A 16,519-nucleotide genomic window follows, 5' to 3' on the forward strand; every position below is an offset into this window, starting at 1 on the left:
ATCTCTCCTTACATACACATATGTAGCAAAAGCTTTCACACATTGTATCAATTTGCCAAATTTAAAAGGGGACACAAGCATTTGCATATTCGGTCACACACACACACACACACACACACACACACACACACACACAAATAATTTTTAAAAAGTGTCGCTTGCAAAGCAATCAGTGCGAGAGGGGAGGCATGTTCTGCTTACTGCCCTCCCTCTGACCTAAATCCCTCCCCTGAACTTGACCCGATCATGACTGGGGCATGACTGGTAGCAGAGAATATTGGGTTTTCCTAAAAGAAACTGGAAATAATCCACTTTCGGAAAAACCGCTCTGAGGGGGATTTGCCCTGGATCGGGTGTGCAAGACCCTAATTCTGATGTGTTTAAACTGGTGCCAATGGGAACTTCCCACTTTTAATCCGGGTTACAATTCGGTACAAAAAGGTAGTCTGAATGGCCCGTAGTCTTGTTCTGCCAGGTGTTGCCCATCCTATATCTGTACATTTCATTTTCTGCCCTAAGTGTAGTACCGTACGTTTCTCCGTGTTGAAATTTCATTTTGTTAGCTTTGGTCCAGCTTTCTAGTCTGTTCAGGTCATTTTGAATTTTGATCCTGTCCTCTGGGGTATTAGCTACTCCTCCTATTTGGTGTCCTCTGCAAATTGGTAAGTATGCCCCCGATGCTGTCATCTAAGTCATTGATAAAGATGTTGAATAGCACCAGACTCAGGACAGAACCCTGTGGGACTCCACACTGGTCACTTCTCTCCAGGATGAAAAGGAGCCATTATTGAGCACCCTTTGGGTTCAGCCAATCAACCAACTACAAATCCATGCAACAGTTACTTTGTCTAGCCCACATTTCACTAGCTTGTTTTCAAGAATGTCATGGCGAACCTTGTCAAAGGTCTTACTGAAATCAAGATATACTCTATCTACAGCATTCCCTTCATCTACCAAGCTGGTAATTTTATCAAAGAAAGAGATCAGGTTTGTCTGGCATGACTTGTTTCTCTGAAACCCATGTTGACTTTTTGTGATTATGGAATTGCCTTCTAGATGTTCACATACTCTCTGTTTAATGATATGCTTTGTGCTATTGAGGGAGGTTTGAGAACCTTTAGCCCTTCAAATGTTTTAGACATAATCACCACAGTCCTTTACCACTGGCCATGCTTGGTGAGGCTCATGGGATTAATAGGCCTAAATGTTTGGCTGTACCTGTGCTTTAGAGGAAGGGTTGTGCTGTTATATTCCAGCTGTGGATGGAGTAGTGCTAAAAATTAAAGCTGCTGAAGACTACAAATTCAAGGCTAAACAGCATGTCTGAGAGAGAGTCATGTAACTTTTTGACAGACTTTTAAAGCAATAAGGAGCTAATGGTAAAAATCAGGACAGAGACAAAAAGACATGCTCAAAAATTGTTCCCCCAATTTGCTTGTTCCCTCTTGAGAAAGAAGAAGGATGTTTTAAGAGCAAAAGCCTGGCGTGTATGCATTCCTTACTTGCCCTTCTCCATCCAGTTACAGCATGCAGTGGTGACTTTCATTTGGGGAAAAATGGCATGGTAAATTGATAAACATCTGAGGTTTACCTGGCTGTATTTTGATGCAGGCTCAGTTTTCTTGCATATTGTGTCAGATCTTGGGAAGTTCATTTCTATAACAATGTAATCGATGTAGGTTTGTGCTCTAGAGCATTTCTTTACTGGAGAAAACTTATTTATACACAACGCTTGCCAGTGTCACTCATGCCAAATTATTTGCTTGTCCATAAATTTTCCTTGTGGCATTTACTTGAAGGGATGGTAACCAGAAGTATTCCGAGATCTTTAACAATTTATGTTGATGGTTTCTTTTTTCAGTCTATGGATGTTACAAATTCCTTATTTGTTTTATTTCTAGGTTTGGTGGGTTATGCACGCCTCTGCCCAGGGGACCAGTATGAGGTATAGTATTTTTTTTTTGGTTTTTATTTATATACCGCTATTCCAAAGATCATAGCGGTGAACAGCAAGTAAGCTAATTAGCAAGTAAGCTAATTTGCCCCCAACAGTCTGGGTACTCATTTTAGCGACCTCGGAAGGATGCAAGCCTGAGTTGAGCTTGGCCCTTTTGCTGGTCTTGAACTCGCAACCTTGTGGTTTTGAGTGAATGTCTGCAGTACAGGCATTTAACCACTGCGCCACCAGGGCTCCATCTTATTTCAATAAGTGGTTTATATAGGGAGAAGGTGTATTACTTAGTGTTCTAGTGAGTAATCTCTCTGCCCAAAACAGCACAAAATGTGATTGTGTATTTGTATTGTGTGGGTTAGTGGTTTGAGAATTGGCCTAGAATCCTTGTTTGGCTATGGAAACCCACTGGGCTAGTCACACTCTCTGAGCCTCAGAGAAAGGCAAGAGTAAACTCCCTCTGAACAAATTCTGCCAAGTCAGAAATGGCTTGAAGGCACACAACAACAACAACGTTTGTATCCCCTTGTGTGTTTGTCTCACTACCTCCTTAGGTGTTTGTGCGGCTGGGGAAGCAGAAATGGAAACTGAGAGGCAAGATTCTGACAGATGATGGTCAAATGTGGGATGAAGAGGAAAAAGTTTTTATACCTAATCTGCATGAGAAGTTTGAAATCAAGGTAGTAACACATGTCAGTTGGAAAGTCTACTGTGTGTTTCTTCCTATAGGTTTTCAAACAAATTTCACAGCCCTGAGCATATTATATTGACATTTGACTCATAAAATCAAATGAATATTCATTTATTTGACCAGGTGTTGCTTCTTCTTTTTCTTTGTAATTTTTTCCCTTCTTCTGTGAAACTTTTTGGTTTGCCTACCATGGTGCATGGAGTAATCCAGATTGCGGTATTTTGTGATTAAAAGTGCATAGAAAAGATAGAGGGTCTGAAAAACCCATGAGCAGTTTTTCATATTATGCTGTTAAGATATTGTTCTTCTTAAAGTGGCATTACTCCTAGTGCATGCTTTTCCTTAGCTCCATATGTTCAAAGATGTTGCTTATTTTGCAATTGGTTATGATCGCTGAGACATGCAGGTCTGTTGTTGGAAAGAAGAATATGTGAATAGTAGTGTTATCTCTAACATCCAGCTTGTCTTGAGGATCTCACTAATAATGTACCATATAAATTTGGCAAATCATAATTTGTAACACTTCTCTGAGAACTTTATAGTAGAATGGTGTGTCTACAATCTTTAGGTGTCACCCAAAGTGAGTGTAGCCCTGGTGCCATCACTATTTAAGGCCAATTACATGACACTTTGGCTTGCTCTGTATCAAAATAACTAACACAGGAAGATATTATAAATCTAGTTTCAGAAAACTGGCAAAATCAGAGACAAATTAGCAAAACTAAATACTGCTGCTATGTTTCACCCCCCCCCCCCCATGTAGATTAATGGGCACGCTGATGCAAATTGACGTGCGATGATTTTCCTCTTCATGTTAGGTTGTATGCCGTTCAAACAAATAGAATACATGATTCGCCACAGCCAAATTATTCCAAAACAAATGCCTCACCTCTTCCAGGTTAGGTGATTGGTGGTTATTACTGATATGGAGAGTTTCCGAAGATGACAGTCTGTTTGGAACAAACTACATAAACTCTGTAAACAGACTATTGCAACACTCTTTACTTATTGGCAGTGTGTATATGTGTGCTGGGCTACACAAGGAGGAATTCCTGATCCCTTTCCAGCAGATTTTTTTAGAAATATGTTTAAAATGTTCCTTTCTTCATTCCCTCCACCCCATGCTGAGAGGTTAATTGAGATGCACTGTACAAATATTGTGAGTCTCACATTATGCCAGTGAAGATGAATAATCTCTTCCAGATTTAAGGAAGAGACAATAGAATTCGCTTTTGCATTCTTAGCTAATCTGAACCCCATATTAGACTGTCTGCTTTTAACCATCTTAGGGATCAGTTCAAACGTAAATTCTTGTGAAAGATCATAGCAACAGGTGAATTCTTTATTTATGTTGTACTGTCATAAACCTCCATTTGTAGCAGGTTGTACATTAAAACTGTAGGACACCTTTGAGCAATGTAAGTACATATGTGAAATAGCCCTAGGCCCACTGTTAATTGGGGATGTGTATTCCAAATGGAATAAGTCCCATGTGAAAAAACTGAATTGGCATATTCAAATGCTTGATGCATTCACACAAGACAATGATGTCATGAATTAACAGTGTGGCTGTGGTGGTGCACACTGCTTTTTGTCTCATCCTTCCAGTAGGAAAACCTAAATAAATCATAGAGTGGACATCTGCAGGTGGTTTATTCTATTATACGGCAATGTCCCACATCTAGTTTGAGTCTTTTGAACAAGCCAGAGAAAGAATCCAGGGTGTGATCCAATAGCATGCATTAACATTCTGCTCATTAGTGACAAGTTCCATTGGATCCCTGGCTTGCTGCGTCATGCAAATACACTCAGTGAGTAAATTCTAGATCCTTATGATCTGGTTTTCCTGCTTGCCTCTTAAATCAAGACCATCAAAAAGGTGTGACTAAGGTATTGCTATTTAATCCCTGTGGGCTGAGGTTGCTGACAAAACTGGACACTCAAAAATAAATCCACTTCAAAGGATTTTGGAGTGTTTGTTGGATTATATTTCTGACATCATTACTTTATGTTGCCTAAATGCAGGTGAACACAAAAGTTCATTATACCTAGTTGTAGTACTCCTCTCTATTATGGCTTTTATTTGTCAAGCTGTATGTATGGCTAACACTGTCTTTCCCAAGCTGATTCCTTTGAGATATATTGGACTACAATCATACTATGCTAACATGACTAGGCTGTGCCAATGTAATTCTCTGGCCTATTCCCACTTGGCTAGGCCTAATTTGCATTCTCACCTGAGTCTATTTTATGATGATCACTTCTTATCTTTATGTACTGTTTTCCTGCAAGAGGTTCTGCTATTGGTAGAGACCTGTTTCAAAACTATGATGCTTCCATTTAGGACCTTACCTAAAAAAACAGGTGGTCTTTTTGCCATGTCCATGATAGGGCTGCCTTAGGTTTGGCATAAATTGGAAACAACAAAAGTTGAAGGCACACAAAAACAACAAACGAGGGACTACAGTCAGCCCTTCTTATACACGGATTTTTTATACACGGATTCAAGCATACACGGTTTGAAAATGTTCCAAAAAAGTATAAATTTACCTTGATTTTCCATTTTTTATAAGGGACACCATTTTGCTATGTCATTATATTTAATGGGACTTGAGCATACACGGATTTTGTTATACACGGGAGATCTTAGAACCAAACCCCAGCGTATAACAAGGGTCCACTGTACTTTAATTTGAAGGGCGCTTTGTTCTGTAGAGAACCATTAACTGATTTGTCACAGTGACAGTTTCATAATGACTTCCCTATAATCCTTAAACTCAATTTAACAATGTGCCCTAAGACACCTTATGATTCTGAGGCCTTTGCAAAGTGCTCATGTTATAAGGGTATTCTTTTCAGAAAATTAGAAGACATTGCAGCATGGTAAAGCACAGTGTCTCAAAAGGTCTTGGTCTGAAAGACTGCAATAAAAGTACCTCAGGCTGAACTTCCTACAGACATCAGCACTATATTGTAGGAATCATTTTCATTAATTAATGTAGTATTTATTTTCTCTGTCAAATGATTAGTGAGATGATAGCTGCCATTGAAGGATATGTCTTAACTGATACTGATTTGAATTGTTCCAGGTCACAGAACTGCGGGGACTGAGTACCCTCTTGGTTGGGATGGTGACCTGTGACAGTATAGACTTCTTTACGACTAGGCCTCAAATCATTGTTGTGGATATAACTGAACTAGGTACCATCAAACTACAACTGGAAGTTCTCTGGAAGTAAGTATATTGATTTTCAGGGCAATTCAATCATGGTATGTATTGGAAATAATATTTGGACACAGGTGAAAAATGAGAAAAGTGCTTCTCAAGTTTTAGGAAACCCTTTACAGGAAAATCCTCCTGAAACCATGTTTACAATTTTTCGCTCCTGAAGTGCTGAACAAACTGAAGGACTACTCCTGAAACCCAGTCCAGACTCATGTGACATGACCATGCAGTGGTCAGGGAGAGATAGCTAAGCAAAGAGGATTGCTGTGGGCTAAATTTGGGTAGCTGCTGTGTAATGATGTAGACATCATCCAAGATCTTCTAGGAGTCTCCTGAAAACCCCAGAGGAGGAGGAGGATGCTGTGCACCAGCCATTCGAACATAGCCACCAGTTAGCCTTGATCATTATGGCTATGTCAGGCAGATAGTAAGAAAGGTGAGTCTTAGGGGATATTTTCCCTCCTCTGCAAGAGTATCTTAACTGATACACCAAAAGCAATTTTACTTAATTCGTATGGCAATTTTTGCACAAACATTTTCAAAAGGTGTCTGTGCACATGCACAGCTGCCTTAGGCAGATTGGCGTGGTCATCTCAGGTGACGGTAAAGTGCTGAAAGAGAGACTTGTGTTTTACTTGCCCTTCTCTGTGGCCCCTAAACTAGCCTGATGTCTACTGATGTGGGGACCATGCTATCCCATAGCCAGTGTTGAAGAAGAAGATGTTGCTATTCACTTTGGCCTTTCTTTGCATAGAATGGGAGCTATATTTTTTCTTAGCAGGAGAATACCTTAGGATGGCTGTATGTGTGTGTGTGAGAGAGACAGAAGTTTCTGAAACATTCTAACCTTGATCACTATAGTAAGGGGAATGGATATATACTGCTTTGGAAGTGTTCCCTCTCACATGTCTTTGCAATAGTGACTGGGGCCTCATGCTCTCTTTCACACTCCTCCTTAACCCCACCTCCCTACCTTATTCAGCATAGCTTTCAGGGATTTTTTTTAGAAAATGCATTTTTATTTTTAATGCAGTTCCAGAGATATGCTAATACTTTTTTTAAAAACGTAAAAATAAAGTAAAAGAAAGAAGAGTGGAGTAGGGAAAAACCTGCTTGGGAATAGCAAGGAGGAGAGGAGACAGTGGAAAGGAGGAGACACTGATACCATGTGACTGTCCAATAACAGAACTGTCACACAAAGAGCTTATCACACCTGAGCATTAATGGGGCAGCAGCGCATATGGGGGCTTATTGATGGGTCTTCCCATCAGTGACAAGATGTGCTCAAATGATGCTTGGAGGGAAAGGTGAGATTGAGACAGCATTATGTGACAAGTATTACTAAAGGGGCTATTTTCAAATTTAAATGGCAGTTTAAAAGCTGCGTGTGATAAAGTCCAGAGGGCCCATTCACATTACAGAATTATAGTGCTATGATTCCACTTTATCTGCCATGTTTTAACCTTAAAATAATTCTGGGATTTGTAATTTGGGGAGGGGCATTTAGAATTCTTAGTAGAGAGCTCCAGTGCCTCACCAGACTACAAACCACAGAATTCCATAGGATCATAGAATCATAGTGTTGGAAGAGATCACAAGGTCCATCCAGTCTAACCCCTTGCCATGCAGAAATACACAATCAAAACACCTGAACAGATGACCATCCAGCCTCTGTTTAAAGACCTCTAAATCAGGAGACACCACCCCACTCCTAGGGAGTGTGTTCCACTATTGAACAGCTCTTATTGTCAGGGAGTTCCTCCTAATGTTGAGGTGGAATCTCTGTTCTTGTAGCTTGCATGCATTGTTCCAGGTCCTTTTCTCTGGAGATGCAGAAAATAAGCTTACTCCATCTTCAATATGACACCCCTTCAAATACTTAAACAGGGCTATCATATCACCTCTTAACTATCTCTTCTCCAGGCTAAAAAGCCCCAGTTCCCTAAGTCTCTCTTCATAGGGCATGTTTTCCAGACCATGGGACCATAACAGTTAAAGTGGAATAATAGTGCCCCACTTGTGCAGTGGGAATATGCCAGGTTACTGAGGAAAATGAAAAGAACACAAATTACTATCTCTGTTGTGCCAGTGAATCTCTGTGGTGCTTGTTTCTAATTACATTGTCAGTACTCAGTACCACAGCTTTCATTTCCTATCCACAGACCAAGTCAGTGGCAGCTGCCATCCCAAAATCCCTCAACTTAATACCTCCCCTGAAAGATTGGATGCTTGGTGGGAGACTTGCCTTCCCTTCTTCCAGACATTTCTCTTTTAAAAATTCTGATCCTTGTGGTGAGTGATAATTCTACCAGTGGATCTGCCTGGTCTCCGTTAAAAAAGAAAGAAAAAGAAAGATCTAGGTGGAATCTGTGCTCAATTTTCTGGCCGTGTCTGTATAAAGAATGAAGAAAATGAACTCCAAAGAAGAAATAAAGCTGAAAACTGAAGTTTTTAAGACTACACAATAAACATTTGGCTGAGGCCAGAATCAAAGGGAAGGGAGGAACAGCACCTGAAACAAGATGTGTATATATTCATCATTCCCATAGTGAATCTTAACACAATGGCTCCAAAACTGTTGTACACATCAATTTCATTATATTCCTACCCAATCATTTCAGTGTAATCACTTATCTTCCACTTCAGCAATTCACCAAATGAGATTATGACTAGTTGCCTTGTTTTTAATGTTTTTAGATCATTTTTGTAAAAATTTGTGAGAAATGGTTTGCTATTAAAAAGAAAATGCATTGAGGGTGTTTGCAAAATATTTTCTGATCCCAAATGAGGGTTCCAGTGCATGTTGGGTTACACTTCTTATATTTCCTGGTCCCAGTGACATGCTCAACAACCACAACATGTCACCTCCAATTTTATGCACTGAAAAATTGGCATTTTTTATTCTAATACATTGCAGGGTTTGGAGCAAAAAGTATCATAGGCGGGTTACAAACCGCCATAAAGTACGCGCTCTGCGCGTACTAGGGTTAGGAAGGGCCATATTAGGGTTAGGAAGGTTCTTACCTTCCTGACGGCCCTTCCTCCCAGTACGCGCGGAGCGCGTACTTTTTCGCGGCGCCCATCCACATGGGCGCTGCCATTTTGACGTACTGGACGCTGTGCGTCCAGACGTGTTGCGGTGGAAGTGACGTCGCGAGGGCGCACTCCACCCCTCGCGGCGCCACTTCCGCGTTCCAAAAAGGAGCGGCATTTCGCCGCTCCTTTTTTGCTGCGCAGGGAAGCCTCGCGGTCTGGCAGCTGGGGCTTTCCTACGCAGCGAATGGCGGCGGCGGGAAAACGGCCCCTTGAGGGCCGTTTGTAACCCGCCATAGTGACAAAGACTGTTAGATTTGTTTAGACATCTTTCTTCTCCTGTTTGTTTCTTTGGGCAGAATACCCTAACCACCTCTGCATGACAAGAGAATGAAATCTGAGAAATTTTATTTTAAATTTGAGGAATTCTTTTAATGACTGCAGAGGTAACAATGATAACAAATACTTACTTTGTAGGTCTAGTTCTTTGTAGATTCTGCAACAGAATATGACTTTAGGGAACTAAAACATCCTGTCCTGGTGCCTGAGTTAAAAAAAAATCTATGTGGAAAAAATAGGTCTTGAACTTGTTTTATGATCATTTAGTTTTGCATGTGGTTAAAATGTCTTTTAATCCTATATACTCTACCTGCAGAAATTCCAACACACTCTGGAGGTGTTTTTCACCTTCTTACCTTTCTGCAGGGACGTAGCCAAGGGGGGGGGGGTCTTGGGGTCCAGACCCCCCCTTCCGTTAGATAAATGAATGGTGTGTTGCTGCCGTGCTGTGGCACCCAAGCCCCATTATAATGGTGGCACTTAGTCTGGAACCCCCCCCTTCCCAAAATCCTGGTACGTCCCTGCTTTCTGGATATTTACAGAGAGATTTGTCTTCAGTACAGGACAAATATACGTTCTGTGGGAGACCTGGAAAGATCTGAGATCAATGCTTGAATTTCTAGAGAAATGGCAAGAGCAGGAAGACATGTAGTGAAATCCACAAATTTCAAAACTATTTCCAGAGAAGTTAGTATGTTGCAGCAAACACAACATAAGACTCTTGTGTCATCTTGAAGGCTAGCACATTTATTCTGGCACAAGGTTTCATGGTATGGACCTCTGATGATGTAGACAGCGGCTCACAAAAGCTTTTCAGAATAGTACCTTTGGGTGGGGTACAAGAGCTGGCCCCACTTCCATCTCCCTATCACTCAAGCACTGTCTGGGATGTTTTCAGTATATATTTTGCATGTCACCAACTGGGTAGGTCAGCTTCAGTTTGGTAGTGACTGTGCTATAAACTGTATTGCAGACACACCTCTGTCTACTTGGCTGGAGCACCATAGTGACAGAATGATAAGTGTAGCCAAGAGTAGAGAAAGTTTTAATTGATTCCAATTCTGCTTCTTTGTGCCAACACTTTTTTCCACAGTGTTCTTTGCAGCCAGGCCTGATTTACCTGGTGCTTGCCAATATTTCCCTGCTGTTAGCTCTTTAAATTCTGAAATGTGGGTGCCAACTGCTCTTCCAAGGCTGGAGTATTTTCTACAATACAGTGGACTTATTTCCACTCTAAATTTAAACAGTGACCTCTTGTGGTGATTCAGTCAGTCCCATGTAGTGAAATTTTAAAGTGGCTTTATGGGGCTACATACAGACCAAATGTACAATCATAGAATCATAAAGTTGGAAGAGACCTCAAGGGCCATCCAGTACAATCCTCTGCCATGCAGGAACACACAATCAAAGCACTCCTGACAGATGGCCATCCAGCTTCTGTTTAACAACTTTCAAAGAAGGAGATTCCACCACATTGAAGGAGTGTGTTCCACTGTCAAACAGCTCTTACTGTCAGGAAGTCCTTCCTAATGCTGAGGTGGAATCTCTTTTCCTGTACTTTGAATCCATTGCTCCAAGTCCTATTCTCTGGAACAGCAGAAAACAAGCTTGCTTCATCCTCAATATGACATCCCTTCAAATGGTTATACAGGGCTATCATATAATAATAATAATAATAATAATAATAATAATAATAATTTTTATTTTTCTATTTCCCGCCTCTCCCTGCTGATCGAGGCGGGATCACATCAATGCCATAAATACAAAATACACGACAGTTTAAAACAGCAAATTTAAAACAGCGTTATATAACAACCTTACATAATAAATACAATATCAATATCAATATCAGTATCAACAGTGCCAGTCAGCCAGGGTGTCGCAGTATGGGAAGCAGTGCATCTGGCGCATCTGTTTTTCCACATTATCAGACCAGGTCAGATGGGTACGTTCGTCGGAAGAGATCCGTTTTTAATGCCTTCTTAAAGGCGTCTGATGTAATTAGGCGGATCTCTTCCGGTAAGCTGTTCCATAATTTTGGGACTGCGGCTGTAAATGCTTTTTGGGAAGTAGTTACCAATCTGTTTTTTTTGTGTTCCAGCAAATTCTTCCCTGAAGTTCTGAGTGTGCGAGGCGGATTGTGTAGGGAGAGGCATTCCCTTAAGTAAGTCGGGCTTGAGCCATGTAGGGCTTTAAAGGTAACAACCAACACTTTGTATTGCACCCAGAAGCTAATCGGTAGCCAGTGTAACGATTTTAATATTGGTGTGATATGATCCGATCTAGATGTTCCCGTGATCAATCTGGCTGCCACATTTTGGATTAACTGAAGCTTCCGAACTTGGTACAAAGGTAGCCCCATGTAGAGTGCATTACAGAAATCTAAACGAGAGGTTACCAGTGCATGCACCACTGTTTCAAGGTCTTTCTGAGCCAGGTAGAGGCGCAGCTGGCGTATCAACCAAAGTTGGTACCAAGCACTCCTGGCCACCGCCTCCACATGCGATGTTAATTGTAGAGACGAGTCCAGGAGCACTCCCATACTGCGAACTTTGTCCTTTAGGGGAAGTGTGACCCCATCCAGACAGGTTGACAAATCTCCCCACCTGGCCCAGGAGTTCCTATCGCAAGTATCCCTCCGTTTTTTCTGGATTCACCTTGAGCTTGCCATCCTTGGTCACTGCAGCAGCCGGGGACAGGGAGAAATGGAGTTGGGTGTCATCAGCGTACTGATAACACCCCACCCCGTGTCTCCGGATGATCTCTTCCAGCGGCTTCATGTAAATATTAAACAGCATGGGAGACAGAATGGCACCTTGAGGGACGCCAGATGTTAGTTCCCGCTTAGGAGAACAACTGTCTCCCAGCATCACCATCTGGAATCTGCCTGAGAGATAGGATCTGAACCACTGCAATGCAGTACCTCCAATGCCCAAATCCCTCAGATGTTCCAGAAGGATACCGTGGTCAATGGTATTGAAGGCCACTGAGATGTCCAAGAGCACCAACAGGGTCACACTTCCCCTGTCGATGCCCAGACGGAGATCATCAACCAAAGCGACCATGGCAGTCTCAACTCCGTAACCTGCCCTGAAGCCAGTTTGAAATGGGTCTAGATATTCGGCTTCATCCAAGACCGCCTGGATATAACCTCTTAACCTTCTCTTCTCCAGGCTAAACATACCCAGCTCCCTAAGTTTCTCTTCATAGGGCATGGTTTCCAGACCCTTTACCATGTTGGTCACTCTCCTCTGGACATGCTCCAACTTGTCCACATCCTTTTTAATTGTGGTGCCCAGAACTGGACACAGTATTCCAGATGAGGCCTGACCAAGGCAGAATAGAGTGGCACTATTATTTCCCTTGAGCTAGACATTATACTTCTGTTAATGCAGCCTAGAATTGTATTGGGTTATTTAGCTGTCGCATCACACTGTTGACTCATGTTCAACTAGTGGTCTATTAGATCCCTTTCACATGTAATCTTATTAAGCCAGGTGTCCCCCATCTATGCATTTCATTTTTTTCCTGCCTAATGCAGTACAGTTCAGTACAGTTAGAAATTGTGCAAGGAAGGACAAAAGGAAAGTGAGTTGGCCTTTACCAGTTCTCTGTCATAATGTCCCAGATGTGTCTGATAACACAGGGGAAATTGTCCTCCTCCTGTGCTGGGGGAGGGTTCAGTGTTGGTAGGAGAGTTGGTATTTTTCCTACTTGCAGGAGAAGAGCAAATTACTTTTCCCATTTATTATCACTGAAGTGTTCTTAAATATGAAAACTCTTACAAGCACTGTGTGTAACTAGAAGTGTCCTCCATGTGTGCAGTGTAGATTTTGCCCAAGTAAGTAGGCACAGGATAGATTGCAGGCAGCCTTTATTGTTCTCAGGAAGCTAAATGGCATTTGCTATCTTAATATCCCTTAGTACTTGATTATTTGGTGCACTTCTGATTATTCATTCCTGGGCCTGTACTAGCCTAGTATTGAGGAGGCTGAGTGGCCCACCCACCCTGTTCTGGAGTCCATGCCTGACTTGGACACCCTTCAGATGTGTTGACGTACAGTGACCATAGTCCCCAATCAATATGGCCTATGATCTTGTTGATAAGGGGAGCAGAAAGTTGGAGAAGACTGCTATAGATTTGCCACCCTGCTGCAGCCTAAGAATTCTCTTCTAAAAAGCTTTCATCCACTTCCCAGACCTATAGCAGCAGAACACATTCTAGAAGAATTTAAAGCCATAGCTGTGTTAATCTCGAAAATCAGTATGCCAAGGGAGGTTGTAGCAGTTTGAAACTAACTGAAAGGAAGAAGCTGGTAGCATCTGATTCAAGCGAAATTCTGCTCAAAATTCTGCAATATAGACTCCAGTCATCAATGGAGAATGAAATTCCAGAGATGTAGGTGGAGTTCTGAAAAGGAAGAGGCACCAGGGACCATATTGTTGAGCATAAAGAACAAAAGAAGAATGACAATAGGAGAAAAACATAAATTCAACTTAGACAATAAAGAAATTGAAATAGTTAAAGAATTCCCATACCTATGATCAAACGCTGATCAGAATGGCAACTCTAGTCAAGAAATAAGAATAGGAATGGGAAGGGCAGCCATGAAAGAACTAGAAAAAATCCTGAAGAGTAAAGATATACATCTTAGCACTAAAGTCAGAATCATCCAAGCCTGTATCACCATGTATGCATGTGAGAGCTGGACAGTAAAGAAAGCAGACAGAAAATCAACTCCTTTGAGATGTGGTGCTGCATAAGAGTGCTTAGGATACCATGGACAGCCAAGAAGACAAATGGATCCCTGAATAAATCAAGCCTGAAATCCTCTTGGAAGTCAAGATGATCAAACTGAGGCTGTCATACTTGGGCCATGTAATAAGAAGGCATGTGTCAATAGAAAAGACAATAAAGCTAGGAAAGGTAGAGGGTAGTAGGAAGAGAGGAAGACCACATGCCAGATGGACAGACTCAATCAGAGAGATCAATGCCATGAATTTGCAGGAACTAAACAGAATAGTGGAGGACAGGGAATCTTAGAGATGTTTCATCCACAGGGTCACCATGAGTCAGGGTCGACTCGAGGACAGTTAACAACAACAAGCTTCTGAGAAAGTATGCTCAAGTCTATGAAAGCTCATGCGAGCAGCCAGTGGCTTCACTAACTATGCTGTCACCTGGTGCAAGAAAGGTGTGTGCATGCCCCTCCTACTCCCCTATTCCCAAGCTTTCTCCCATAGGTGGAGGCCCAAGGATGGAGCAGCTGGGAAGGGTGTCAGTGCACTCCTCCTGCACCAAAGGGGGAATAGGGCCCAACCTGGTGTCACTCCTCTTCTGGGTGTCACTTGGTGCATTCTGAACCTCAGTCCATCCCCATTGACACCACTGCTATCAGCTTCTTAGTTTCAGTTAGTCTCAAAACAGCTATAAGATCCCTTTGCATACTCTAGCAGAGAATTATTTAAGAACCTCATCTAGTTGCAAATTGGATGGAACCATGCAATTAAAGTGGAATCAAACTGCCATTGCTCAGATGGTATAAATGTTGTGGTACAGGAGGAGGCTTCTCTGTATTGAGGCACCTTAAGTGAAAACAAGAAAAATGAGTTGGAGCTAATGTTAACTTAGCCTGCTCTTTATGGTATGACATCTTCTAGTTTAATCTTAAGGTATATTGTGTCCTTTAAAAAAAAGGATTTCTTTGTAGATGGTTTTCACCCAAAGGCTGCTCAGCTCCACCCCCTGCATTCATGTTTCCTGAGAAGCTGTTTGCTTGCTCTTACCAACAGACGTGTTTTTAGTGTGATAAGGCAAGGCTGTCTTCTGTTTTCAATAGATAAATTGCAATTAAAATCCACTTGTTTACAAATGGGTTACTGCTGTGCTCTCTGGGGTGGAGAGAACCAGAGATTTTTTAAATGCCTTCTTTAATTAAGAACAGAGAAATGATGCGGGGGGTGTCTTCCTGCCTCTTTCCTCCTCTTCCAGTTCTCCAACATGATTCCCTTCCAGTGTGTTGGGCTACAACTCCGATAGGCACCCAGCTATTCATATAGCATGTGGATGCTGTAATCAAACACATTTGGTGGACAGATGGATGGATGCACACACAAAATTATACTGTGGAAAAAGCGTTTGTGAAAAATGAGTTCAGTCCAGAAATATTTTTGCCACAATAAAATGTATTGTGTCGCTTTAAATGTACTCTACCTTTTCTCAAAGTCGAGAGTCAAAGATGCTTATAGAAGTAACACCTCTAGTGGCTATAGACATAAAAAATGTTATATTTAAAATGACATTAAATTCTCAATAGAATTAAAAGCACCTATCTCTATCCTAAGCTTATTAAAGAAGAAGTTGTGAAAAGTGACTGCTGTTTTGTTTTAGTGAACAGCAGATGAGAAGGGGGTGGAGTGTAATCTTTGTACATCACTGTTGGACCAGTCTAGATTTCTTTCTGCCATCCTTAGCTGCTATTTGTGAAAGAAAAAAAGGACCTTGTAACTGATAGCTGTGTGATAATCATTGTGACCAGTTTGTATCTGAGCCATTCCATGGAGTACCCCAGTGTTGTAAGTTAACAGCTGTGTTGTGCTCCCTTTCTTGTGAGTGGGGAATTGGGATGTCCTTAAATAGGGTCTGTTCCCTTCAAATATTTATTGCCTGTTTATCTTTGCATGTTACTGAATATATATTATGGAGTGAAAAAAGCAAACAAGAATCAAACTGTTCCAAAGCAACAGTGCTGTCTTTCTGGGCCTTGTAGCTTGGAGGCCTTGTTTTGTAGTGGGTCTGGTCTTGACTGAATGTTCCCAGAGGTGGTGCTGAGGGACTGTTGTTCAGCCTTTTGGCCATTAACCTATGCGCGATTCAATAGCATTCAATATTGTCTCTATGTTTCAACATCTACATTCAGTAACTGGAAGAGGTCATTCAGCGCTTGGGTGTCATCAGTATGGTGATGAAACCCAACTCTATCTCTCCTTTATAACTCATGCCAAGGAGTATGTGGCATGACTGAACTGTTGCCTGGATGCAATAAAGAACTGGATGCAGGTGAACAGTTGTTGTGTGCCTTCAAGCCATTTCCAACATATGGCAACCCTAAGGAGATGCAGGATCATGAAGTTTTCCTGGCAAGATTTGTTCAGAGGAAGTTTACCATTGGCTTCCCCTGAGGCTGGGAGCATGTGACTTGCCCAAGGTCACCCATGGGCAAGTTTCATAGTCCAGCAGGGAATCAAACCCTGGTCTCCAGAGTCCTAGTCCAACACT

The 16,519-nt window shown here is 41.7% G+C and overlaps 1 protein-coding gene across 6 annotated transcripts in view; it reads left to right on the plus strand.

Annotated features, from left to right (window-relative positions):
* Nucleotides 1–16,519, plus strand: part of RIPOR3 (RIPOR family member 3) — a 152,824-nt gene that overhangs the window by 107,640 nt on the left and 28,665 nt on the right. For all 6 annotated transcript variants that reach the window (XR_006103421.1, XM_042462173.1, XM_042462172.1 and 3 more), the window contains 3 exons: nt 1,902–1,945; nt 2,506–2,631; nt 5,732–5,877. Coding sequence is in view for 5 of the 6 variants with exons in the window: in XM_042462173.1 (XP_042318107.1) it covers nt 1,902–1,945; nt 2,506–2,631; nt 5,732–5,877 (316 nt within the window). In the remaining variant the exon portion in view is untranslated. The remainder of the gene's footprint in view (nt 1–1,901; nt 1,946–2,505; nt 2,632–5,731; nt 5,878–16,519) is intronic.

The sequence above is a fragment of the Sceloporus undulatus genome, chromosome 4, assembly GCF_019175285.1.
Source record: "Sceloporus undulatus isolate JIND9_A2432 ecotype Alabama chromosome 4, SceUnd_v1.1, whole genome shotgun sequence".
In the NCBI taxonomy this organism is placed as follows: domain Eukaryota; kingdom Metazoa; phylum Chordata; class Lepidosauria; order Squamata; family Phrynosomatidae; genus Sceloporus; species Sceloporus undulatus.